Source organism: Cetorhinus maximus, chromosome 10 (assembly GCF_964194155.1).
Source record: "Cetorhinus maximus chromosome 10, sCetMax3.hap1.1, whole genome shotgun sequence".
NCBI classification, from domain to species: domain Eukaryota; kingdom Metazoa; phylum Chordata; class Chondrichthyes; order Lamniformes; family Cetorhinidae; genus Cetorhinus; species Cetorhinus maximus.
Window position 1 is genome coordinate 27,228,954 of NC_135888.1, and position 27,628 is coordinate 27,256,581.

The following is a 27,628-nucleotide window of genomic DNA, read 5'->3' on the forward strand; positions in this document are numbered from 1 at the left end:
TGCAACTGCTGACCCCAGAGAACATTGAGGAGCTCAAGAGGGATTACAAAGGTTGGAGAACCGTGAAACCCCTCTTTGAGTCCCTGACACACTGGTGGGAAGTGATCAAGGGAAGCATCAAGAGGTTTTTCATCTGCAAAGGCACCCAGAAAGCTAGAAAGGAACAGAGGGAAATGTCCCGACTCCAGAAAAAGATGCAGAATCTGCTCCGGCTGCAGTCGATGGGGGTCGATGTCAAGGAGGAGCTCCAAGAGGTGAAGGGCCAGCAAGCCTCGCACTTTGCCTCGGAGGCCTCCAAGATCATCTTCTGTTCCAGGGTCCGCTCCGTGGAGCAGGATGAGACGTGCTCACGTTTCTTCTTCCAAAAGGTACACAGAGAGCGCTCTGTGATCAGCAGCCTGAAGGAAGAAGACGGCTCAGTAAAGTCATCACGGTCCGACATTCTGAGGATCAGCAAATCCTTTTATGCCGGACTGTATGACGTGAAGCCCACGGACAGCACGGCCTCCCAGTCCTTCCTGTCCTCTATCACGGAGGTCTTAGACCACAGTACGCGGGAGAGCCTAGACAAACCGCTAACTCCTGATGAACTGACTAAGGCCCTTGAGTCCTTCGAGAAGAGTAAAACCCCCGGAAGCGACGGCTTGCCGGCGGAGTTGTATTCGGCTCTGTGGGACTTGATCGGCCCAGACCTGCTAGGAGTGTACGAGAGTATGCTCCTGGCCGGTAGGATGTCAGAATCCATGAGGAAAGGCATCATCACCCTCATCTACAAGCACAAGGGGGAAAGGGAGGAAATTAGAAATTGGCGACCCATTTCACTGTTGAATATGGACTATAAGATTCTGTCCAAGGTCATCGCCAATCGGGTCAAATCCGCTCTGGAATTGGTGATTCACCCTGACCAGACCTGCTCTGTGCCAGGCAGGAAGATCTCTGACAGCCTGGCGCTGCTCAGGGATACGATTGCCTATGTACAGGACAGGGGTGTGGATACCTGCCTCATCAGCTTGGATCAGGAGAAGGCCTTTGACAGAATATCGCACACCTACATGGGGGATGTGCTCTCCAAAATGGGCTTTGGGGAGGGAATTCGAAATTGGATCCAACTGCTCTACACTAACATCAGTAGCGCAGTCTCAATCAATGGGTGGGAAACAGATAGCTTTCCGATTAAATCTGGAGTCAGGCAGGGCTGTCCTCTCTCGCCTGTCCTTTTCGTGTGCTGCATAGAACCCTTTGCCGAGTCCATCAGGAAGGATCCGGGCATAAGAGGAGTGACGATCCCAGGCAGTGGAGGCACTCAGGTAAAAGCCTCCCTGTACATGGACGACGTCGCCGTCTTCTGCTCGGATCCGCTGTCGGTGCGCAGACTGATGCACATCTGCGACCAGTTCGAACTGGCCTCGGGAGCCAAGGTAAATCGTGGGAAGAACGAGGCCATGTTCTTTGGGAACTGGGCTGACCGATCCTTTGTCCCCTTCACTGTCAGGGCTGACGGCCTGAAGGTGCTGGGGATATGGTTCGGAGGGACCGGGGCATGTGTTAGAAACTGGAAGGAGCGAGTGGCTATGGTGAAAAGGAAACTGGGCATGTGGGAGCGACGCTCCCTCTCCATTGCGGGTAAGAACCTGGTCATCAGGTGTGAGGTACTCTCGCTGTTGCTGTACGTGGCGCAGGTCTGGCCCATTCCAGACTCCTGCGCGACGGCGATCACTCGAGCCATCTTCCGCTTTATCTGGAGGTCGAAAATGGATTGTGTCCGCAGGGACGCGATGTACAAGCCTCTAGATAAAGGGGGAAAAAACGTGCCCAACATCGCCCTCATACTGATGGCCACCTTTGTGTGTGGCTGCATCAAGCGGTGCGTAGACCCTCAGTACGCAAACACCAAGTGTCACTACGTGCTGAGGTTCTACCTGTCCCCGGTGTTGCGAAGGATGGGTCTGGCCACGCTGCCGCGGAACGCTCCAAGTAGTTGGACCGTGCCGTACCACCTGTCCCTGGTGGAAAAATTGATGCAGAAAAACACCTTTGACCACAAGTCCATCAGGCAGTGGTCAGCACGTAACGTCCTAGAGGCCCTGAGGGATAAGGAGAGGGTGGACCCTGTGGGATGGTTCCCCGAGCAGACTGTCAAAGTCATTTGGCAGAATGCCTCATCGCCAGAACTTTCCAACAAGCACCAAGACGTAGCTTGGCTGGTGGTGAGAAAGGCCCTCCCCGTCAGATCCTTCCTACACGCCAGGAAGCTCACCCCCTCTGCACGTTGCCCTCGAGGTGGCTGCGGTGGGGAAGAGACCGTTGTTCACCTCCTTGTGGATTGTGCCTTTGCAAAGAAAGTCTGGAGAGAGATGCAGTGGTTGCTGTCGAGGTTCATCCCGAGCAGTTCTGTGACACAGGACTCTGTGCTCTACGGGCTGTTCCCAGGGACACACACCGAGACAAACATCAACTGCAGCTGGAGGATCATCAACTCGGTGAAAGAGGCGCTTTGGTCTGCCCGAAACTTGTTGGTCTTCCAGCACAAAGAGTTGTCCCCGACCGATTGTTGCGGACTGGCACAATCCAAAGTCCAGGACTACGTGCTGAGGGATGCACTAAAGCTTGGGGCAGCTGCCGCAAAGGCGCAATGGGGAAGGGTCGCTGTCTAAGACCTTTCTACCACAGCGCACCGAGAGACTGGGAACTGTTTAGAGCCCCTCGGGCTGTACAGATCAAAATGAAAGGCTGTAAATGATTGTAATATTGTTTGTACTGATGCACCTGGTGATACATTTTGTAAAAGTTTAACCTGGATTGTACCCTTGTAATGTTGTTTTTGAAATGGTTTGGAATGTGATTGAAGATATTTTATGAATAAAGTATATTTTTACAAAAAAAAAGCTTTGATGCGCCCTATTTTGACATCAAGTTTGCACTGTGAGCAAATGCCTCAGGTCCTATTTATGAGATTGACAATAAAGTCAATCTTGTAGTGCATGGAGCTTTATGAATCCCAATGTGTATATTGATTGGTGCAGGTAGGCTTGCAGTAGGCAGTAGTAGAGAACACATTAGCCAATTTCTCAACTAGTACGTTGAGGAAAGGGAACTCGTTAGACTGCTCCATTTCAAAATGAATTTGAGTGCGGGATGGAGTGCATTAAGTTGTGTAAGATAGTTCTTACATGCAGCTGCAGATTCAAATATAGCAAACGTGTCCACTACGTGTCAGAGATGTGCAACGGGTAGGGGGTTCGGGGTCATTCTATTGAAAACACATCTACCGTGGAGACTGATGAGGATGAAGGATGGGAAGGTTAGTCGAGGGGTGGGGGATAGTCGGGGGAGTCAGGGGGCAGTCAGCACCATAGTTACCCAGGAGTTAGAGGCGGTTTTAATCTTTCTAACTTTTCCTGGGGAATTATTCTGCTAAGAGAGTCAGAACCATTTGAAGTCTCCAGGTTAAATCAGAGTATCGTATGGTTCCAGGTGCAAGGTAAATGCCCAACAGAAGTTTAAACTTCCTGAGAAATTCCCATGCAGCCCTTGTCTGAGCAGAGAAAATATTCACGTTATCATTCACTACACAGAATGCCGGTAGGAGCTTGAGCTCAGTTTGAAGACAGGACTCATGAGGGAAAAAGAGGCTGGACGATTTGCCTACCTTGGAACTAGAAGAAGAAATCTATAGTAATCCTCATCATGAAAACAAGCAGATCAGTGTGGAATCAGGCAGAGAGTGGAATCTGCCAGGAGCTGTAAAGCAGCCATGGACCAGGAGAACAGCGCTATTAGAAACCAGGAGCGTTTCTAATTTTCTGTTTAAGACACTACACAGTAATTGCGAGTTAAGCTCAGACTTGAGCTGAAAAGTACGATACCTTACAAGGCAGCTGTGGAAAAGTTTGGAGTTGATCCCAAGAAAGCAGATAACTCTCAAGAACCTGACAAGGAGCCAAAAACTTTCTTGGTGGAGTCATGGTGGAAAAGGGAAGACCTCAATCGAGGATTTTAGTCTAAAGTATATGTGGTTGTGTGTTATTGTGCTTTTCAAAAAGTATAAGTAATTATCTAAGACAATGTTAAATTATTAGTGCTTTATTTATTTTTATATACAGTAAAGTTTGTTTTTATTTTAAAATGTGCAATTTTGGGGCACAATTTCTTTCATTTGATTACAGGGTGTTTGAATATCTCTTTAAACTTTAATGGTCACTACAGGGATTGTAACGTAACATTCTTTTCTCACATTTCAAACATGGGAACTATGAACAAGGAACAGGAGTAAGCCATTCGGCCCCTCAAGCCTGCCTTTCACCATTAAACACTCTGCTTTGACAACGCTAGAAGACTTAACCACAACAAAACAAACCAAATGTGTCAATTAAGATTTAAAGTCCAGTCTGTGTGAGTTTTTGAAGAGTCCCAACTCCCTTGCAAATGAGAGTATCTTTCACTAGTGATCAATTAAAGCTTTCTTTAAATCACCGCAAAACATCTAATTTCCAATTGGCATAGTATTTACAGTTTTCCATGTCCTTGGTTAAAAGATTGTACCAAACACTTTGTATTCCTCATGTTGCTTCTGAAAATTTGTTTTGGATTTGTACAGTCCAGGACCCTAGATTAGGATTTGTGAGGGGTCCAAAGGTTTTACAATTTGTTTGGATTGGTTAACACTGTCAAGGACAGCATTGAATATTGCTGGCAATCCATCTGGCTTCTGGGTACTAGCGGCTGTGAATTGGTGTCCAAGGAGAAATTCCCTGTCATATCACTTCTTACCCATTGGGTTCCGCAATCTTCTTTGCTCTTCTTTAAAGCCAGACACTAAATGGTCATCAAGGTTTCCACTGTTTGAAACAGGTAGCAGAATTTTATGGCCTCTCCCACCACCTGCGGGATTTTCCAGTCCCACTGAAGTCAATGGACTCTTGAAAGGCTCGCCACAATTTCTGGCCCCACTCCCACCATGACGTGGCTGTAAAATTCAGTTTTTAACTTCTGATCTCCATTTTCTTTCATGTCTGCATGTTTTTTAATGTCCAAGTCTTGGGGGGGGCAAAAAGGTTTCAACCAACCAGAATCACATTAAGAAGTCACATGGGATATTTGCCTTTGTTAGACGAGGCATAGAATATAAGAGCATGGAGGTTATGCTCGAACTGTATAAAATGCTGGTTAGGCCACAGCTAGAGTATTGCGTGCAGTTCTGGAATCCGCATTATAGGAAGGATGTGATTGCACTGGAAAGAGTGCAGAGGAGATTTACCAGGATGTTGCCTGGGCTAGAGAATTTTAGTTATGAGGAGAGGTTGGATAGACTGGGGTTATTTTCCCTGGAGCGGAGGAGATTGAGAGGGGACATGATTGAGATGTATAAAATTATGAGGGGCATAGATAGGGTAGACAGGAAGTAACTTTACCCCTTGGTGGAGGGCTCAATAATCAGGGGGCATAGATTTAAGGTAAGGGGCAGGAGGTTTAGAGGGGATGTGAGGAAAAATATTTTCATCCAGAGGGTGGTGGGAATCTGGAACTCACTGCCTGAAAGGGTGGTAGAGGCAGAAACCCTCATAACATTTAAGAAGTATTTAGATGTGCACTTGCGATGCCATGGCATCCAACGCTATGGGCCTAATGTTGGAAAATGGGATTAGAATAGTTAGGTACTTGTTTGACCAGTGCAGACTCGATGGGCCAAAGGGCCTTTTTCTGTGCTGTAGACCTCTATAACTCTATGACCAACATCTGAATTTATCTCCACAATAATAGAATTTACCTCCTCCTGTTTACATTCAGAATCACATTTAACTCCAAGTTTTTCTTCATAGTCTAACCCTTTGCTTTTTTCCCCTGGGGCATGCACATTTAATATTGCTTCATTTTTTGCGAGCAGTTTATTATTCTGTGGAGTAAAATCCTCTTTAGCTGCTTTAAGGACTCTGTTCAGGTTATATCAGTGCTTAGCTAAGAAAGCTTGACATTCTTTTTTATTTAATCCATAATTTTTAAAAATGTATTTTTGCTTTTCATCCTCCATTGGATTTGAGCTTCATTTAATTCCATTCTAGCAATTCCAATTCCCTCTTTGTTTTGAAATCTTAATTTACACTCAAGAAAACGTATCCTTCCTCAGAACTCTATAGTGTCGTAACTAACACAGCTTTTTCATTCTCCTTCAAATGTTCCTTTCCTTTGTTTCATCATTAGTTTTGAGTACTGTTGCTATTTACTTTGCCACACCTTGCTTATGTTTTTCCTGCCTTATTAATCCAGACAGCTTTACATCATCTCCAACTTCCATTAACTTTCCTTTCCTTTTCAGCCTGAAGCTCCAATGTCCTTTTAACATTAATAGGTTGAGTGTCTAACTCTTTGGACACAGCTTTAGTCGAAACGTTAATTTCGCAGCAGAGTTACGGGAAATCTTGGATTCTTTTGAGCCACTCAGTTTTTCCTGTACAATTTCAAATTCAACAGCATAAGTGGGCATTCCCAAAACCACTGGAGAAAGCAATACCTTATCCCCAGCCAAGTCATTTCCTAATGAGAAATCTGCACCATCAATAGGCAAATTAGGTACAACCCAACAATTTCAGGGTGAATAGGTGAGGCACATTTTATATCTATCCAAAGGAATGGGTGAACAATTTCCATCAACACGCTGAATCAATACTTCTTTATTTGGTGAACCTTTTGGAGAGAGATTCACGTCACCCGCCACCATCAGTGACTATGTTGCTTCTGTATCTCTAAGACTAACAATTAACTTCCCTACATCACCAGACAAAAGAAGACATTTTACCTTCAAACAAAAAAATGTACATAATTTTCTGCGCTCTGATTCACTTTAGTATTAAACACAGGCAAACTTACCGGCTTGTCATAAGCTTTACTCACTGGGACAGCGCTTTCTGGAGAACACAGTGCAACCTTCATTCTTGCTTTTTAATTTCCAACATTCAGCCTCACATTTCCTTTTTGAAACAAAGATAACATGTCAGTCCCCTTGAATTCAACCTATCTTCTGGACTGTCTCTCTTACTACTATGAGGCATGCCTATTTCTCCACCTCTTACACCTCCAGTTTCTCTGTGGGCAGAATTTTATGGCCCCGTTTCGGTGGGGACGGGGCCGTAAAATGTGGCGAGCCATTATAAACCCAGTTGACTTCAGCAGGAATGTAAAATCCTACTGCTGTAAAATGCTGCCCTGTGAGTTTCAAAACTGGGGCCTGTTACCAATCATCTTATGAATTAACTCATAACTATCTGCCAGGTGAGATCCAAACCCCAAAGGGCCAATATTTTTGAATTTCGCCGCCAACATCATCCCCCTCAGGTTATCAAAGTTCTGGTCCACCTTCATTGACCTACACCACCTATCGAATGCCATTCCATTTTCCTGGCAAATTCTACATAAGTCTGGCCTGTTCTCTTTCTCAAATTTCTAAATTGTGGCTTATAGGCCCCTGGCACAAATTCATAAGCAATCTTTATTTCCTCATAATCACATAAGTGCTCTGTTGAAAGAGATGAGTGCACTTCCTTCCCTACCAAAACACTTTGTCGGAGCATAGGTTCTTGCAGCCAAATTCAGATATGTGGCAATTTTCCTCGATGATATGAAGTACATCTCCACTCCCTCTTCGCTAAATTTTCGTATTAAGCAAAAATTCTTTGCCAAATCAAAATTAAGAGGAGTTCTCTCTGAGTCAGTCTCAGTTCTTCTCATCAATTCAAGTTCACATAATCAGAACACATGCTCCATTTCACGTTTTTTCATTTCTCTCTGTCTCTCTATCTCTTCCCTCTCTTCCTCATTTCTCTCTTTCTAAGTTAATCTTTCTTAGTTCTTATAAAAGCAAAATACTGCGGATGCTGGAAATCTAGAACAAAAACAAAAATACCTGGAAAAACTCAGCAGGTCTGACAGCATCTGCGGAGAGGGATACAGTTAACGTTTCGAGTCCAAATGACTCTTCATCAAGGCATTTTTGTTTTTGTTCTTAGTTCTAGTTCATTTTCAATTCTGGCCAGTTGTATTTAATCACTAACAGAACCTGTCCTTTCTTTCCTGAGCCCTAGATGCCTTGCCAATTCTTCAAATGTCAGATAATCTCTCTCAAAAAAGGCTTGAGCCTCATAGGTACCCATGTTGATTTCCCAATAAAATATAGAAAAGGCAAATGTGAAAATTTGCTGATTTAAAGGCTGGAAGGTTCCAGTGAACCCCTTTCAATCTAACTCGGTTCAGATAATCCCAGACCCAAGTCCCCAGTTTTATGTGCTCTGTGGGGATTCATCAACTAAAATAAGCAAATTTATTGAACAGCACTCAAATGAAGAAATTACCAAAAGAGTTTCACTTTTTGTTACTTTCACTTTAACATGAATCAGAATCGATGTAAATTAAATATGAACTAAGAGGCAAATCATGGTCGGTACAAACTATAAATTACACATAGAATGATAGATATAACAATGACTATCTCATGAAGTTTGGCCAGCTGAAAGTAGTTGGTTCAATTGTTGAGTTCAATTACTGTAGCAGGAAGCTAAACTAGCTAGTGACTCCTCAGAGGACAGGCTTTTCAAACTGCACAATCAGTAAGGGGCGCACGAGGAGACAGGAGACTATGCTCAAGTGAGAGGGAGACTGAGTAGCAAATTAGGTTCACATGGGAATTCAATGCACGGGGGAAAGAGATGTTTTAGGTAACATTTATTTCAGCTCGTAAAGTGTGTTAAGTATTAATTTGATTTATCAGTGCTAGTAATGTTTATCAATAGTTATAAGATTTATTAAGTTAAGGCCAAGTAAGATTAATATAAGTAAATCAAAATAAAGTTAATGTAAGTGAAGTTAAGACATGGCAGGGAAGTTCGGTCACATGGAATGCATGTCCTGTAGTATGTGGGAAATCGTGGACGCTACCGGTGACCTACATGACCACATGTACAGGAAGGGAATGGGTGACCACCAGGCTGTCCAAGAGGACCAGGCAGATAATGGAGGAGTCCCCTGTGGTCCCGCTCGTCAGTCAGTTTTTCATTTTGGATATTGGTGAGGGCATTGTTTCCTCAGAGGAGTACAGTCAAAGCCAAGTTCGTGGCACCACAGGCGGCTCAGCTGTACAGGAGGGGGGGAAGAAGAGGGGCAAGGCAGCAGTGATAGGGGACTCGTTAGTTAGAGGAACAGACAGGTATTTCTGTGGCTATAGACGTAGCTACAGGGTGGTATGTTGCCTCCCTAGTGCCAAGGTCAAGGATGTCATGGAGCGGCTGCAGAACATTCTTCTGGGGGAAGTTGAACAGCCAGAGGTCGTGGTCCACAATGGTGCTAATGACATAAGTAGGAAGGAGGATGAGGTCCTGAAAGCAGATTTCAGGGAGCTAGGAAGGAGATTGATTCCAGTCCCACATGCTAGTGAGCATAGAAATAGGACAATAGAGCAATTGAACATGTGGCTGGAAAACTTGTGTAGGAGGGAGGGCATCAGATTTCTGAGGCATTGGGACCAGTTCTGGGGCAGGTGGGACTTGCACAAGCTGGACGGGCTGCATTTTAGCAGGGCCGTGTCTAACATCCTCAAAGGGAGATTTGCTAGTGCTATTGGGGAGGGTTTAAATTAGATTGGCAGGGGGATGGGAACCTGAGAGGGAACTCAGGTTGGGGGGAAGTGTTACGATTGGGATGGGAGGAGTGCACAGTTGATGTAGCTCCACTACTCCAGAGGTCACACCATTACATTAAATGTACAATTCACTCACCAAAATGGCCAATTGTGTACCTTCATTATTGTTACCCAGAATAAAAGAGACTTTAACCTGGCTTCTTTCAATCAACAACAAACTTATTAGCTTATTATAAAACCAGTCGTACGGAATAAAAAGGCAAGGCTTATTAACATACAATGTGGAAAATGCAAGTATACCAATCTAATGTCCTTTAGGGAAGGAAATCTGCTGTCCTTACCTGGTCTGGCCTACACGTGACTCCAGACCCACAGCAATGTGGTTGACTCTGAAATGCCCTTTGAAATGGCCGAGCAAGCCACTCAGTTGTAACAAACCACTACAAAGTCACAAAAAAGTAATGAAACCGGACGGACCACCCGGCATCGACCGAGGGACCAGAAACGACAATGGCAATCTCAGCCCTGTCGACCCTGCAAAGTCCTCCTTACTAACATCTGGGAGCTAGTGCCAAAATTAAGAGAGCTGTCTCACAGACTAGACCAGCAATGTCATCCTCATGGAATCATACCTTACAGATAATGTCCCAGACACCACCATCACCATCCCTGGGTATGTCCTGTCTCACCGGCAGGATAGACCCAGCAGAGGTGGTGGCACAGTGCTATACAGTCGGGAGGGAGTTGCCCTGGGAGTCCTCAACATCGACTCTGGACCCCATGAAGTCTCATGGCATCAGGTCAAACATGGGCAAGAAATCCTCCTGCTGGTTATCACGTACCGACCTCATTCAGCTGATGAATCAGCGCTCCTCCATGTTGAACATCACTTGGAGGGAGCACTAAGGGTAGCAAGGACGAGGAATGTACTCTGGGTGGGGGTGTCCATCACCGAGTGGCTTGGTAGAACCACTACTGACCGAGCTGGCCGAGACTTAAATGACATAGCTGCTAGGTTGGGTCTGCGGCAGGTGGTGAAGGAACCAACAAGAGGGAAAAACATACTTTACCTCATCCTCACCAACCTGCCTGCCACAGTTGCATCTGTCCATGACAGTATCGGTAGGAGTGACCACTGCACAGTCCTTGTAGAGACAAAGTCCCGCCTTCACATTGAGGGTACCCTCCATCCCGTTGTATGGTAATACCACCATGCAAAATGGGATAGATTTCGAACGGATCTAGCAACTCAAGACTGGGCATCCATGAGGCGCTGTGGAACATCAGCAGCAGCAGAATTGTACTCGAACACAATCAGTAACCTCATGGCCCGGCATATCCCCTACTCAACCATTACTATCAAGTCAGGGGATCAACCCTGGTTCGATGAAGAGTGCAGGAGGGCATGCCAGGAGCATTACCAGGCATACCTAAAAATGAGGTGTCAACTGGGTGAAGCTATAACACAGGGACTACTTGCATGCCAAGCAGCATAAACAGAAAGTGATAGACAGGGCCAAGCGATCCCACAACCAACTGCTCAGATCTAAGCTCTGCAGTCCTGCCACATCCAGCCGTGAATGGTGGTGGACAATTAAACTACTCACTGGAGGAGGAGGAGGCTCCACAAATGTCCCCATCCTCAATGATGGAGGAGCCCAGCACATCAGTGCAAAAGATAAGGCTGAAGAATTTGCTACAATCATCAGCCAGAAATGCCGAGTGGGTGATCCATTTTGGGCTGCTCCAGAGGTTCCCAGCATCATAGATGCAAGTCTTCAGCCAATTCGATTCACTCCACATGATATCAATAAACGGCTGAAGGCACTGGACATTGCAAAGACTATGGGCCCTGACAACAGTACTGAAGACCTGTGTTCCAGAACTTGCCATGCCCCTAGCCAAGCTGTTCTGGTACAGCTACAACACTGACTTCTACCCAACTCTGTGGAAAATTGCCCAGGTATGTCCTGTACACAAAAAGCAGGACAAATCCAAACCGGCCAATTACCGCCCCATCAGTCTATTCTCCATCATCAGTAAAGTAATGGAAGGGATCATCAACAGTGTTATCATCCGGCACTTGCTTAGCAATAACCTGCTCACTGAAGCCTAGTTTGGGTTCCGCCAGGGCCACCATCAGCTCCTGACCTTATTAGAGCCTTGGGTCAAACATGGACAAAAGAGCTGAACTCCCGAGGTGAGGTGAGAGTGACTGCCCTTGACCTCAAGGCTGCATTTGACAGGGTGTGGCATCAAGGAGCCCTAGCAAAACTGGAGTCAATGGGAATCAGGGGTAAAACTGTCCGCTGGTTGGAGTCATACCTAAAGGAAGATGGTTGTGGTTGTTGGAGGTCAGTCATCTCAGCTCCAGGGAATCACTGCAGGAGTTCCTCAGGCCCAATCATCTTTAGCTGCTTCATCAATGACCTTCCTTCCATCATAAGGTCAGAAGTGGGGATATGCACTGATGATTGCATGATGTTCAGCACCATTCACGACTCCTCAGATACTGAAGCAGTCCATGTCCAAATGCAGCAAGACCTGGACAATATTCAGGCTTGGGCTGACAAGTGGAAAGTAACATTTGCGCCACACAAGTGCCAGGCAATGACCATCTCCAACAAGAAAGAATCCAACCATTGCCCCTTGATGTTCAATGGCATTGCTATCACTTAATCCCCCACTATCAACATCCTGGGGGTTACCATTGACCAGAACCTGAACTGGACTAGCCATATAAATATTGTGGTTACAAGAGCAGGTCAGAGGCTGGGAATCGTGCGAATAGTAACTCACCTCCTGACTCCCCAAAGCCTATCCACCATCTACAAGGCACAACTCAGAAGTGTGATGGAATACTCTCCACTTGCCTAGATGAGTGCAGCTCCAACAGCACGCAAGAAGCTTGACACCATCCAAGACAAAGCAGTCTGCTTGATTGACACCACATCCACAAACATTCACTCCCTCCACCACTAACGCACAGTAACAGCAGTGTGTACCATCTACAAGATGCACTGCAGGAACTCACCAAGGCTCCTTCAACAGCACCTTCCAAACCCATGACCACTACCACCTAGAAGGGCAAGGGCAACAGATAGATGGGAACACCATCACCTGGAAGCTCCCCTCCAAGTCACTCACCATCCTGACTTGGAAATATATCACCGTTCCTTCACTAACGCTGGATCAAAATCTTGGAACATTGCCATCTAACCCTGATAACCTTTGATTCTCTTGTCTAAAAATAATCCATCTACCTCTGTCTTAAAAATATTCAATGACCCCGCCTCGACCACCTTCTGAGACAGAGAGTTCCAAAGTCACACAAACCTCTGAGAGAAAAAAATTCTCCTCATCTCTGTCCTAAAAATGGCTTTGCTAACTAATTATTTTCAAAAGATTGTTGACAAATTTTGGAATGTTATCTAAATTTGGATCTCATTGGCATCCAATTCCACTTCCATTCGTAACTCTTCAGATAACGAAGCCAGCATGCAGCAAGAGCTGGACAACATTCAGATTTGGGCTTACTTGGGCAAGTAACAGTCATGCCACAAAAATGCTGGGCAATGACAATCTCCAACAGTAACCTCGCCATCTCCCTTTGACATTTAACTGTCCCCAGCAATCCGGCATGTTTCCCGTGTGTGTAATTAATGAGGTGGGAAGCGGACAATACAATGCGAAAACCCACCATTGCAGCCAGCGGGAAAAATGCCAGTTTTCACGCCCGCTCCTGCTCTTAGTCTGATGTGGGGAAAATCCTGCCCAATGCTTTAAGGGAAAAGGGAAGATAATGGAGCCCTTGAAATGGTGTCCAGGTTATGCGGTTGGTCTCTCAGCACTGATTCGCGAAACAATTGATGACTCTTGCACTGCTTTTCAGGTGGGCTCGAGGAACGCTCACAGGTACTCACAGCATGTGGAGCAACTTAGAAGGAGCGTATATTCACTTCTGGCTGTGGACTGACTCTGGATTGCAAAAAGGCTGCCTTCACAAGCAGTTGGTCCTTCATCTTCTCAAAGCAAAACCAAAACCAACTTTTAAACACAGTTCCAGGCACGGTTTTTTTCTCTCCAGAGCCATAAACTACCATGTGACCCCTTTTCTGTACAGTCCACCAGGGTCAAGAGGTTTCCAGCTTCTTTACAGCGGCTTAGTTACCTTTTCTTGTAAATGGGAATCTCTTCCAAGAAAAGCAATCAGAGTTCTTGCATTAACCCTTTAAGTGGCTTTTAAAACACAAGTTCTTCCAGAATGTTCTTAGTCCTTGAAGATGAACCATTTTCTGTCGTTAAGATGTTCATGACAGAAGAAAAACTGGTAAAGGAAAGTAGAAAAGTAGAAAGCAAAAATAGAAGACAGGTAAAGTATAGGCAAGCATCAAAAAGGATCAGAATAGAGAATAATGTTAAAAAACAGAATTAAAGGCTCTTTATCTGATTGCACATAGCATTAATAAAAAGCTTGATGAATTGAATGCAGAAATTGAGGTAAATGGGTATGATTTAATTGCCATTATGGTGATGTGGCTAATGGGTGACCAAACTCGGGGACTGAATATTCAAAGGTATTTGACATTCAAGGGAGATAGGCAAAAATGAACAGGAGGTGGGGTAGCACTTTTAATAAGGGATGAGATCAATACATTAGAAAGAGAGGCTCTTAGATTGAAGGATCAAAATGTAGAATCAGTTGGGTGGAGCTAAGAAACAGCAAAGAGCAGCAAACATTGATGGGAATTGTTTACAGGCCACCAAAATGTAGTGCTAATGTTGGTCATGGTATAAATCAGGAAATTAGAGGTGCATGTAATATGGCTGATACAGTTATAATGGGCGAATTCAACTTACACATAGACTGGGTTGACCAAATCAGCACTAATGCTCTGGAATTGGAATTCCTGGAGTGTGTACGAGATGGGTTTCTGGAGCAGTATGTTGAGGAACCAACTAGGGAACCGACTATTTTGTATTTAGTGTTGTATATTTAAAAGGGCAAATTAATAACCTTGTTGTAAAGGAGCTTTTGGGAAATAGTGACCGTAATATGATAGAATTTTGAATTAAGTTTGAATGCGATAGAGTTCATTCTGAAACTAGGGTCTTAAATCTGGAGGGAGGAAATTATGAATGCATGAGGGGCAAGTTGGCCAGGGTGGATTTGGAAAATACACAAAAAGATTTAACACTAGACAGGCAATACTGGTATTTAAAGAAATACTACACAGTCTACAACAGATATGTATTCCTCTAAGGCACAAACACCCAAAGGGAAAGGTACATCAACCGTGGTTAAGGAAAAGTTAAAAATTGCATTAGATCGAAGGAAGTGGCTTATAAGGATGCCAGAAAAAATGATAAACCTGAGGACTGGGAGCAATTTAGAATCTAGCAAAGGAGGACCAAGAAACTGATTAAGAAAAGGAAAAGAGAATATGAATGCAAACTAGCGAGGAACATAAAGGCAGACTGTCAAAGATTCTTTGGGTATGTGAAGAGGAAAAGATTAGCTAGAACAAATGTAGGCCTATTACAGGTGGGGACAGAAGAATTTATAGTGGAGAACAGGGAAATGGCAGAGAAACTAAACTGTTGCTTTGCATCTGTCCTCATGGAAGAAGATACAGAAAATCTTCCAGAAATATTAAGTGACTAAGTGACTTGTGAAGCTGAGGAGCTAAAAGAAATTAGTATTAGTGAAGAGGTAGTACTTGAAAAATTAACTGGATTGAAGGGTTGATAAATCCCCTTGACCAGATAAGCTCCATCCCAGAGTGTTGAAGGAGGTTGTTACAGAGACAGTGGATGCTTTGGTGGTTATCTTTCAAAATTTGATAGATTCTGGAAAGGTTTCTGCCAACTGGAAAGTAGCAAATGTAACCCCACTGTTTAAGAAGGGAGGAAGAGGGAGAATGGAGAACTACAGACCTGTTAGTTTGATGTCAGTAATAGGGAAAATGTTAGAATCTGTGATAAAAAAAAGTGATAACTGGACATTTAGAATAGAATGGTAAAACTGGGCAGAGTCAACATAGGTTTAGGAAAGGAAACCATTTTTGACAAACTTGTTGGAGCTTTTTGAGGATGTTACTTGTAGTATTGATAAAGGGGAACCAGTAGATGTGGTGTACTTGGATTTTCAAAAGGCTTTTGATAAGGGCCCACACAGGTTAGTAAATAAAATTAGAGCACATGGGATTCGGGAAAATATACTAGTTAGGATTGAGAATTGGTTAACAGACAGAAAGCAGTGAGTTCCATAAATAGGTCATTCTGAGGATGGCAGCCTCTTACTAGTGGGGTACCGCAAGGAAAAATGCTAGGTATACAGCTGTTCACAGTCTATGTAAATGATTTGGATGTGGCAACCAATTGTAATATTTCAAAATTTGCTGATGACACAAAACTGGGTGGGAACATTGTAATGACCGCTCCCCGGGCGTGGTGCCCCCGATTTGCTATGATCCTGGGATGAGGTACCCCAAACTGTTATGCTCCGGGGTGAGGAGGGATGAACTGGCTCTCCTTCTTTATTCAACCACCTCGGTTGGTCACAACAAGGTTAATCTAAGAAGGGTCCCTTCCCTTGTGGCTACCTTTTCCCAGTCCAAATGTATTTATGTTTTAAAAGGAGCCAATTTAACCAGGCTTTCTTGAGTCAAAGGAAGAGTGAGTTTATTAGTGAGAAAAAATAATAAAAACACAATGCAAATACACACAAGACTAGAAATGAGAAATTGAGTCCAAAAGTAAAAGTTAAAAAGGTATACGAATCAGTCCTTTGGCTTGTCTGTGAGTTGTAGATGGTAAAATGTTGCAGCTGTTATGTTGGGTGATTCCAGTGGCACTGACTTTGGCAGTTGAGCAGTTGGTTTGGAGATTCTTGGTTCTGCAGCTTAGCTGAAAGGAGTTGTCCTGTTTTCTTTTCGACTGTGGCTTTGCTGACTTGTTACTTGCTTCCAGCAATCAGAGAGAAAGCGATTTTTTTTCCTGCAAGTGCAGGGATGCCTAGTTGGTGTTCTTCAGCTATGACCTTCATAGCACACATACACCACAAAACAGAACACCAGACTAGCACACAGAACTAGGGCTACAGTTGGCTTTTTTAAACCCCTTTCCTTGTGTATTCCTCGAAAAGAAAAACAAACATGTCTTTTGCCCAGATTTGTTTTCTTTTCAACTCAGTTCATGTTCATAGTCTGGGATATAACTCAACAGGAGGCGGTTTCGGCTGAGATGATAATCATTTTCCATTATCTCTGCAACTACAGGAGATTACAGTTGTTTGCATTGTATCTTTTCCTTTGATGTGCCTCTGTCTGAAAAAGGCCATGTCACACCTTTTACGTGCGACATTCCATTCTCTCTGAACTAGTTGGTCAAGTAGTCCACTTCGGAATTTTCCAGAAAGTGGTTACCTTACAGTCTCAGCTAGCTTTTGCTTGTATGTCCTTTTTTGAAAAAACACATGTCTTACTTAAAAGTTTAATCCATCCATAAGAAATATGGGGATAGGATCCATGGTCATGACAACATAAGCTGCGAGGAGAATGAAAGGAGGCTTCAAGAGGACTTGGACAGGCTAAGTGAATGGGCTAGAACATGGCAGGTGGAATATAATGTGAATTAGTGTGTGGTTATTCACTTTGGTAGAAAAAACAGGAAGGCAGCATATTTCTTAAATTGTGAGAGGTTGGGAAGTGCAGGTGTCCAAAGGGACCTGGATGTCCTTGTTCATGAGTCACTAAAAGTTAGCAGGCAGGTGCAGCAAGCAATTAGGAAGGCAAATGGTATGTTGGCCTTTGTCACAAGGGGATTTGAGTACAGGAGTAAAGATGTCTTGCTGCAATTGTAGAGGGCCTTGGTGAGACTGCACCTGGAGTATCGTATACAGTTTTGGTCTCCTTATCTAAGGAAGGATATACTAGCCATAGAGGGAGGGCAACAGAGGTTCACCAGATGAATCCCTGGAATGGCAGGATTGTATTGTGAAGAGAGATTGAGGAGACTAGGTCTGTATTATCTAGAATTTAGAAGAATGAGGGGTGACCTCATTGAAACTTACAAAATTCTTACAGGGTATGACAGGGTAGATGTGGATAAGATGTTTCCCCTGGCTGGTGAGTTTAGAAGCAGGGGACATAATCTCAGGATAAGGGGTAGGCCGTTTAAGACTGAGCTGAGGAGGAATTTCTTCACTCAAAGGATGGTGAATCTTTGGAATCCTCTATCCCAGAGGGCTGTGGAAGGTCAATCATTGAGCATTTTCAAAAGAGAAATCAATAGATTTCTGGAGACTAATGATATCAGGGGATATGGAAATAGCGTGGGAAAGTGGTGTTGAGGTGGATGATCAGCCATGATCTAATTGAATGGCAGAGCAGGTTCAATGAGCTGAATGGCCTATTCCTGTTCCTATGTTCCTAGGCAGTCCACTCCACTTGTATGGTCACAGTTTCAGACATATAGTTCTTCTAAGCAGAATCCCATTCCCTTTCCTTCAAAGACTTAGCCAATTCTCCACAGGCAGGGGCTTATGTCTAAACGATGTCCCCCCAGTGCAATCTCCCATACAATGGCACATTTCTTTTCAGAACCTTCTCAGCTTTCAGCTCCCTCCGTTTGTGATAGCGTGGATCTCCAGGAACTGCTCTTCTTCTCTTCAGCTATCCCCTTTCCCCTTTGTCTGTCTGCCACACAGCGTCTGTATTTTAACCTCCTTCCTGTTGGTACCACTTCCAGGTCAAGGATTGTCAGGTCACATGGCCCAGTATTTCCTATTATCCAAAAATTATAATTGATACCTTTATACGTAAGATAAGGTTGCACAAACTGGGCCTGTATCCATTGCAGATTAGAAGATTAAGAAGTGATCTTATTAAAACATCCTGAGTGGACTTGACAGGATGGATGCTGAAAGGATGTTTCCCTTGTGGGGGAGACTAGAACTAGGGGACACAGAATAAAAATAAGGGGTCTCCCTTTTAAGACGAAGATGAGAAGAATTTTTTCTCCCAGAGGGTCGTTATTTTTGGAACTCTCTTCCCCAGAGAGCGGTAGAGGCAGGGTCAATTAATATTTTTAAGGCCGAGGTTGATAGATTCTTGACAAACAAGGGAATCAAAGGTTATCGGGGGTAGGTGGAAGAAGACCAATAACAGATCAGCTATGATCTTATTGAATGGCGGAGCAGGCTCGAAGGGCCAAGCGGCCTATTCTTGCTCCTAACTCGTATGTTCATATGTCTTGTAAAGTTCAGCATTCATGACATTGATCCCCAATTGTTCACCACTGGTGGCTGTGCCTTCAGTTGCATAGGGCCCAACCTCTGGAATTCCCTCCTGACATCTCTACCTCACTATTCTCCTTTAAAATACTTCTTAAAACCTATCTCTTTGACCAAGCATTTGGTCATCTGATCTGATATCTCCTTATGTGGCTCATTGTTCTATAATGCTCCTGTGAAGCAGCTTGGGCAATTAATTATGTTAAAGGCGCTATATAAACACAAGTTGTTATTGTTGTTTCTCCTGAATCCCTGATTGGATTTATCAATAGCTAACCTGGACAACATTCAGACTTGGGTTGCTGAGTGACAAATAACATTTATGCCATATAAGTGCCAGTCAATTACCATTTTAAAGCAGCATCAAACCATCTCCCCACAACTTTCAACAACATTACCGACACTCAATCTCTCACCATCAACATTCCACAGTTTACTATTGACCAGAAATTTAACTGGACCAACCACATAAGTACCAGTTCAGAGGCTGGGAAGAGGTGTCAGCTGTGGCTCAGTTCATAGCACCCACGCCTTTGAATCAGAGGGTTGTGGGTTCATGTCCCACTCCCGGAAACCAAGAACTGCGATTGTACTCGAAAGAGTTGCAATCTGTGACTGTTGATAACTCGAAAGAGTTTCAGAGGCTGGGAATTGTCCTCGAGAAACTCACCTTCTGACTCTCGGAAACCTGTCCACCATCTACAAGGCACAAGTCAGGAATGTGATGGAATATTCTCCACTTGCTTGGATGAATGCAGCTCCAACAACACTCCAGAAGCTCAACATCATCCAGGGCAAAACAACCTACTTGATTGGCAACTCATCCTCAAACATTCACTCCTTCCACCACCGACGCACAGTAGCAGCAGTGTGTACCCTCTACAAGATGCACTACAGGAACTCACCAAGGCTCCTTTGACAGCACCTTGCAAACCCACAACCACTACCATCTAGAAAGACAAAGGCAGCAGACACATGGGAACACCAACACCACCAAGCCACTCACCATGCTGACTTGGAAATATATCACCGTTCCTTCACTGTCACTGTGTCAAAATCCTGGAACTCCTTCCCTAACAGCACCCTGAATGTACCTACACCACATGGACTGCAATGGTTCAAGAAGGCAGCTCACCACCACCTTCTCAAGGGCAACTAGGGATGGGCAATAAATGCTGGCCCAGCCAGTGAAGCCCACATCCCATGAATGAATTTTACAAAGCACATTACAATGTGCAGAGATGATGAAAGGCGCTACAGAAATGTAAGTGTTTTTCTGGAAACGGAGGATTGGAACCTTCAGGACCACGTGACTTCCCGCCTTTAGCACGGTCACGTGAGCTAACAACCGATCCGCGCGTGCGCGTTAGCAGCTCCCGGAAGCAACACCGCGCGGGACCGGGAGAGGCGGAAGCGGCAGCACCAGGGCCGGGAGAGGCTGAGGCGGCGGCACCAGGACCGGGAGAGGCCGAGGCGGCGGCACCAGGACCGGGAGACGCCGAGGCGGCGGCACCGGCACCGGCACCAGGACCGGGAGAGGCCCAGGCGGCGGCGGCGGATCCAGGACCGGGAGAGGCCCAGGCGGCGGATCCAGGACCGGGAGAGGCCCAGGCGGCGGCACCAGGACCGGGAGAGGCCCAGGCGGCGGGCTCTAGGTTCCGGTAGACACTCCCCGTGCGGGCCGGCCCGCCCCAGGCCATGGCCCCGCTGTGGTTGCTGCTGCCGATCCCGCTGCTCTTGCCGCTCCTGTGGCTGCTGAGCTCCGGATTCCGCTATTACTGCAAGATTGGCTTTTATTATTCCTGGATCATGGCGCTGGCCGTCCCGGTCATCCCGCTCTGTCTCTGGAGAGGCCGCGATGTGGAGAACATGAAGTGAGCGGGACGGCGGGGTTCGGGTTCGGGTCCCCTTCCTCGCCCTCTCCCCTCGCCCCCCCCCCCCTCGCCCCCCCCCCCCCCTCGCCCTCCCCCTCGCCCCCTCGCCCTCCCCCTCGCCCCCTCCCCCTCGCCCCCTCCCCCTCGCCCCCTCACCCTCGCCCCCTCACCCTCGCCCCCTCACCCTCGCCCCCTCACCCTCGCCCCCTCACCCTCGCCCCCTCACCCTCGCCCCCTCACCCTCGCCCCCTCACCCTCGCCCCCTCACCCTCGCCCCCTCACCCTCGCCCCCTCACCCTCGCCCCCTCACCCTCTCACCCTCGCCCCCTCACCCTCGCCCCCCCGCCCCCTCCCCTCACCCTCGCCCCCTCCCCCCCCTCGCCCCCTCCCCTCACCCTCGCCCCCTCCCCCCCCTCGCCCCCTCCCCTCACCCTCGCCCCCTCCCCCCTCCTCCCCCTCCCCCCCCCTCGCCCCCTCCCCCCCCTCGCCCCCTCCCCCCCCTCGCCCCCTCCCCCCCCTCGCCCCCTCCCCCCCCTCGCCCCCTCCCCCCCCTCGCCCCCTCCCCCCCTCGCCCCCTCCCCCCCCTCGCCCCCTCCCCCCCTCGCCCCCTCCCCCCCCTCGCCCCCTCGCCCCCTCACCCTCGCCCCCTCCCCTCACCCCCGCCCCCTCCCCCCCCTCGCCCCCTCCCCCCCCTCGCCCCCTCCTCGCCCCCTCGCCCCCTCGCCCCCTCCTCCCCCCTCGCCCCCTCCCCCCCCCTCGCCCCCTCCCCCCCCGCCCCCTCCCCCCCCTCGCCCCCTCCCCCCCCCCCTCCCCCCCTCCCCCCTCGCCCCCCTCCCGCCCCTCCCCCCTCCCCCCCTCCCCCCCTCGCCCCCTCCCCCCCTCGCCCCCTCCCCCCCCTCGCCCCCTCCCCCCTCCCCTCCCCCCCCCTCCCCCCCCTCCTCCCCTCCCCCCTTCCCCCCCCTCCCCCCTTCCCCCCTCCCCTCCTCCCCTCCCCCCCTCCCCCCCTCCCCCCCTCCCCCCTCCTCCCCTCCTCCCTCCCCCCCTCCTCCCTCCCCCTCCCCCCCTCCTCCCCTCCCCCCCTCCCCCCCTCCTCCCTCCCCCCCTCCCCCCCTCCCCCCCCTCCCCCCTCCTCCCCCCCCTCCCCCCTCCCCCCTCCTCCCCCCTCCTCCCTCCCCCCTCCTCCCCTCCCCCCTCCTCCCCTCCCCCCCTCCCCCCCTCCTCCCTCCCCCCCTCCCCCCCTCCCCCCCTCCCCCCCCTCCCCCCTCCTCCCCCCCTCCCCCCTCCTCCCCCCCCTCCCCCCTCCTCCCCCCTCCTCCCCTCCCCCCTCCTCCCCTCCCCCCTCCTCCCTCCTCCCCTCCCCCCTCCTCCTCCCCCCTCCTCCTCCCCTCCCTCCTCCTCCCCTCCCCCTCCTCCCCCCCTCCCTCCTACTCCTCCCCTCCCTCCTCCTCCTCCTCCCCTCCCTCCTCCTCCTCCTCCCCTCCCTCCTCCTCCTCCCCTCCCTCCTCCTCCTCCTCCTCCCCTCCCTCCTCCTCCTCCTCCCCTCCCTCCTCCTCATCCTCCCCCCCTCCTCCTCCTCCTCCCCCCCCCCTCCTCCTCCTCCTCCCCCCCTCCTCCTCCTCCTCCCCCCCTCCTCCTCCTCCTCCCCCCCTCCTCCTCCTCCTCCCCCCTCCTCCTCCCCCCCTCCTCCTCCTCCTCCTCCCCCTCCTCCTCCTCCCCCCCCTCCTCCTCCTCCTCCTCCTCCCCCCCCTCCTCCTCCTCCCCCCCCCCCCTCACCCCCCCCCCCCCCCCCCTCCTCACCCCTCAACTTTATTGACAGGAAGCCACCCATGTGAAAAGGTAGAAAGAGTTAAAATGCTAGTTAATGTTTGATAAGTTGATCTGTTGTGCAAATTGGACCTGAATGTTGTTTTGTCTCTTGGTTACACCATATTGGTCAGTATCTGCTAATAGGCTAGCTTTTACCTGGGTTGTTAATACTTCTGTGAAGCACCTTGGGGCAATTTTCCATGTTCAAGGTGCTCTCTAAATACAATTTGTTGGATGTTGCTAACAGGGATCAAAAACAGATTTGCACTCTTTCCTGTATTTGGGAATTGACCTTCCAAGTTTGCAGCTTTCATCAAACTGAGATGTATGAAATGATGAAGTAGAGAGCAAGGTAATTGCAGAGGACATCTTTTGCAAATGAACAGAATGTTGCCACTAACATTGTAATGGTAAGGTAATACATTATAGGTGTGTGTGTGTATGTGTGTCATGGGAATACAATGTAAGGAGGAGAAGGGAGATGAACAGGGAGGAAATAAGTCATTCAAAACCATTGTGACTACAAAAAGCAACTTAACAGTGGGGTTGCTGGCCTTCAAGCTGTATAGTAGAAAAGCATTGGGTCGCTGTAATTATAGAGTTTGCTTGGATTATTTTATTGTAGGAAGGATGTAGAGTTTGAGAGTTTACAGAAGAAATTTACTAGAATGGTACCAGGGATGAGGGGTTACAGTTATATGGAGACACTGGAGATTGGTCATCATTAAAGCAGAGTAGTTCAAGAAGAGATTGGATAGAAGTGTTTAAAATCATGGAGAAGTTTAATAGGAGTAAATAAGGAGAAACGGTTTCCAATCGTTGATAAACATATGGATGTAAATGTGCTGGAGGCGGTTGAAAGGAGGTTACTAGATTGATACCTGGAATGAGTGAGTTGTCTTATGTGGAAGGGTTGGACAGTCTGGGCTTGTTTCCACTGGAGTTTAGAAGAGTGAGGGGTGATTTGATATGAGAAGATCCTGAATGGTCTTGACAAGGTGGACGTTGAAAGGATGTTTCCTCTTGTGGGTGAGTCCAGAACTAGGGGGCACTGTTTTAAAATTAGGGGTCGCCCTTTTAGGACAGATGAGTTTTTTTTTCTGAGGGTTGTGTGACTTTGGAACTCGCTGCCTCAGAAGGTGGTAGAGGTGGGGTCACTGAACATTTTTAAGGCAGTGGTAGATAGATTGTTAGGCAAGAGACTCAAAGGTTATTGGGGGTAGATGGGAATGTGGATCTCAACACAAACAGATCAGCCATGATCTTATTGAATGGCGTAGCAGGCACGAGGGGCCAAATGGCCTACTTCTGCTTCTATTTCATATGTACAGATTGATTCTTCATTAGGCATGAAGAAAATAGCTTTTTACACAATGAATGGCTAGGATTTGCAATGTGCTGCCTGAAAGGGTGATGGAAACAGACACCAGCTTTCAAAAGAAAATTAGTTTTTATTCATTCATGGATATGGGCATCACTGGCTAGGCCAGCATTTATTGTCCTTGGGAAGGTAGTGGTGAACTGCCTTCTTGAACCACTGCAGTCCATGTGGTGTAGGTACACCCACAGTGCTGTTAGGAAGGGAGTTCCAGGATTTTGACCCAGCGACAGTGAAGGAACAGTGATATATTTCCAAGTCAGGATGGTGAATGGCTTGGAGGGAAACTTCCAGGTGTTGGTGTTCCCATCTATCTGCTGCCCTTGTCCTTCTAGGTGGTAGTGGTCGTGGGTTTGGAAGGTGCTGCCTAAGGAGTCTTGGTGAGTTCCTGCAGTGCATCTTGTCGATGGGATACACTGCTCCTACTGTGTGTCAGTGGAAGAGAGAGTGAATGGCACCCCATCCACAAACAATCAAGCAGGTTGCTTTGTCCTGGATCGTTTCAAGCTTCTTGAGTGTTTTGGAGCTGCACTCATCCAGGCAAGTGGGAAGTATTCCATCACACTCCTGACTTATGCCTTGTAGATGGTGGACAGGCTTTGGGAGGTCAGGAAGTGAGTTACTCGTCGCACAATTCCTAGCCCCTGACCCAGAATGTTGATAGTGGGGTATTCAGTGATGGTAATGCCATTGAATGCCATGGGGTGATGGTTAGATTGTCTCTTGTTGGAGATGGTCATTGCCCCGGCACTTGTGTGGTGCAAATGTTACTTGCCACTTGTCAGCCCAAGCCTGGATATTGTCTGGGTCTTGCTGCATTTGGATATGGACTGCTTCCAGCATCTGAGTCGTCGCGAATGGTGCTGAACATTGTGCAATCATCAGCGAACATCCCCACTTCTGACCTTAAGTTAGAAGGAAGGTCATTGATGAAGCAACTGAAGATGGTTGGGCCTAGGACACTAACCTGAGGAACTCCTGCAGTGATGTCCTGGAGCTGAGGTGATTGACCTCCAACAACCAGAACCATCTTCCTTTGTGCTAGGTATGACTCCAACCAGCAGAGAGTTTTCCCCCTGATTCCCATTGACTCCAGTTTTTCTCGGGCTCCCTGACACGACACTTGGTCAAATGCAACCTTGATGTCAAGGGCAGTTACTCTAACCTCACCTCTGGAGTTTAGCTCTTTTGCTCATGTTTGGACCATACTTGAGAAAGAATTGCCAGGATATGGGGAGAGAGGGGGCCAATAGAACTAAATGCATTGCTCTTTGAGCGAGCTGACACAGAATTGATGGAGCAAATGACAACCTTCTGTGCTGTACTGTTCTCTGATTCAGTCACCCTCAGTTTTTAACCCCGGCAGCACTCATCACAACCCTTCCCCCTCCTCCGCGTCCTCATCCCCACCCCAAACACTAAATGACTTGTCCTGTGCTCCGTTCTTTGCTGCGTTTGTACTTCTGCTCTACTTTTAAAATTTCTTCAAATCTTTCTCTAATGTGCTTTGTTTATTCTTTCATGGGATGTGGTGTCACTGACGAGGCCAGCAATTGTTGCCCATCCCTAATTGCCCTTGAACGAGCAGCTTGCTAGGCCATTTCAGAGGACAGTTAAAAGTCAACCACATTGCTGTGGGTCTGGAGTCACATGTAGGCCAGACCAGGTAAGGACGACAGATTTCCTTCCCTAAAGGACATTAGTGATCCAGCTGGGTTTTTACAACAATCGATAGTTTCATGGTAACTGATAGCTTTCAATTCCAGATTTTTAGATCACCCTTTCCAGCCACTTTGTCATCCTGTTTTCCTGTTGTTAAGTGTTTTTAAGACGCTTTCCTGAATACAGGCAAGTGCTGCAGTGAGGCAAATCCAGGAAATGTGTGTCATGTCCTGGGTTCAAATGTAGGAACAGCAATGAAAGGTCTTTACGCTAACCCACTTAGACACTTCTTTTATACATTTGTCTTTAATCTTATTGAAAGGAGCTGCAACCTGCCATCCTTTTTTTTAAGGGGACCTAAGCAAGTCTTTTGCATTTTTATGCATTGGAGTGTTGAACGTGTCACCAATACCATTTGCAGCTATCGGATACTGTAATGCTTTTAAAAAAGTGTAAGTCAGTTAAATAAGAGTCCTCGTCTCAATAGTATAAGATCATAAGAAATAGGAGGGGAGGCGATTTATGAATTTTAAATATCTGTCAAAGCATTAGCTAGCTGTTGAATTATCCTGATAAGTTATTAATCAGGGTATGGGTTACTTGCTGTGTAACTATATAATTTGTTTGGGGTGTTCCTGCAATCTGATTATCTGATATACCAATTTCTCCAGCTTCCATTTCTGTTAACATTTCTTTGTTTTTGTTCTAGATTAGTCCGTAGTGTGTTGCAGCACATCAAGAATTTGTATGGAGTTAAACTTGAAGTGAAGGGGTTGGAAAATCTGGATGCCAAGGGTCCGTATGTTATCATCTCCAATCACCAGAGCTCCCTGGATCTGATGGGTAAGGATGTGCCTTGCCAGTGAGTAGCCTACCTGCACTGAAGAGTAATATTGCTTAAAGTCAGTGTGTTTGGAGTTGGCAGTTTGACTTTGCAACGATTCGGGTATTTAAGGAAGGCTGCTTCCAGTGGATCATGATGACCTTTGGCTGCCATGAAATTCCCTCCATCACTCTCTTTGGTATTTTTAACTGATAAGCCATTCATCAGCTGTAAAGCTAAACTCGCAGGTTGTTAGGTGGCACCAGAGTTGAGCCCAATCCTCTCCTCACTGGATAGAACTTGGGAGCAAGGACCCATAGAACTACAATAAGACCCCACTTAACATTGACATTAACAATGTTTCGCTAGAACACCGACCTTAAAATAGGGACCATAGAGCCGTTTACTGTTATGGCGTTTACAATAACAAGGTTGCCACAGGCGTCCTGTTCTGTGGCTTGCACATCCCACATGTGCACATGGCACTTTCTCTTCCCCTTCACCCTGCTGTTGCTGTCCAAGACCTCTGTGTCCGCTGCCACCACCGGGGACTTCATCTGTTTTTCTCTCCCGCCTGCCATCTCACTACCATTCCCACCCACAGCAAGTACTGAAGTCCCAGGACGGCTTCAGCTGCTCCCTGAACTGTCCAACTTCTTTCACTAGGTGGAGCACAGTCACTCCAAAACCAAGTGGCTGGTGAGTGTAATTTTTTTACCTTTATACCTTATTTCTTTTATATTTTAAAATTTATTTTAAAAATTATTTCAATTAGAAATGTACGGTATTTCAACTTGTAATATTTTAATTTTTTTCTATTGAGAAATCTCTTAAAGAACCTAACTGTAGCTTTTATGCTGGTTGTAATGGGAAAATCTGATTTGCTTAACATAATTTAATTTGAAGTTGCACTTTTTAGGAACACAACTGAAACATTAAATGAGAAATTACTGTATAGAATGGTTCCAGCACAGAAAGGGGCCATTCATGAAGCCTGCTATATCTGTACCGGGTCTGCAAGAGTAGATGGTCCCATTCCCCCAGCCTTTTCCCGTGGCTCTGCAATTTTTTCATTTCCAGGCGCTTATCCATTTGCCTTTTGAAAGTCTCAATTATATCTGACTCCTCCACACTAGGAGGCAGTGCATGCCAAATCCTTACCACT

General features: G+C 47.1%; 2 protein-coding genes across 2 annotated transcripts in view; one reads left to right on the top strand and one right to left on the bottom strand.

Moving 5' to 3' along the window:
- The window catches only part of dipk1b (divergent protein kinase domain 1B), a 154,227-nt gene extending 134,387 nt beyond the window's left edge, over positions 1-19,840 (bottom strand). The window contains exons 1-2 of the mRNA XM_078550266.1: positions 19,591-19,840; positions 6,865-6,965 (exon numbers count right to left, since the gene is read on the bottom strand). Coding sequence (XP_078406392.1) covers positions 6,865-6,927 — 63 coding nt within the window. The 5' untranslated portion in view covers positions 6,928-6,965; positions 19,591-19,840. The remainder of the gene's footprint in view (positions 1-6,864; positions 6,966-19,590) is intronic.
- A 459-nt stretch (positions 19,841-20,299) lies between these two features.
- The window catches only part of agpat2 (1-acylglycerol-3-phosphate O-acyltransferase 2 (lysophosphatidic acid acyltransferase, beta)), a 35,283-nt gene continuing 27,954 nt past the window's right edge, over positions 20,300-27,628 (top strand). The window contains exons 1-3 of the mRNA XM_078550268.1: positions 20,300-20,396; positions 20,532-20,794; positions 26,350-26,483. Of these exons, the coding sequence (XP_078406394.1) occupies positions 20,619-20,794; positions 26,350-26,483 (310 nt within the window). The 5' untranslated portion in view covers positions 20,300-20,396; positions 20,532-20,618. The remainder of the gene's footprint in view (positions 20,397-20,531; positions 20,795-26,349; positions 26,484-27,628) is intronic.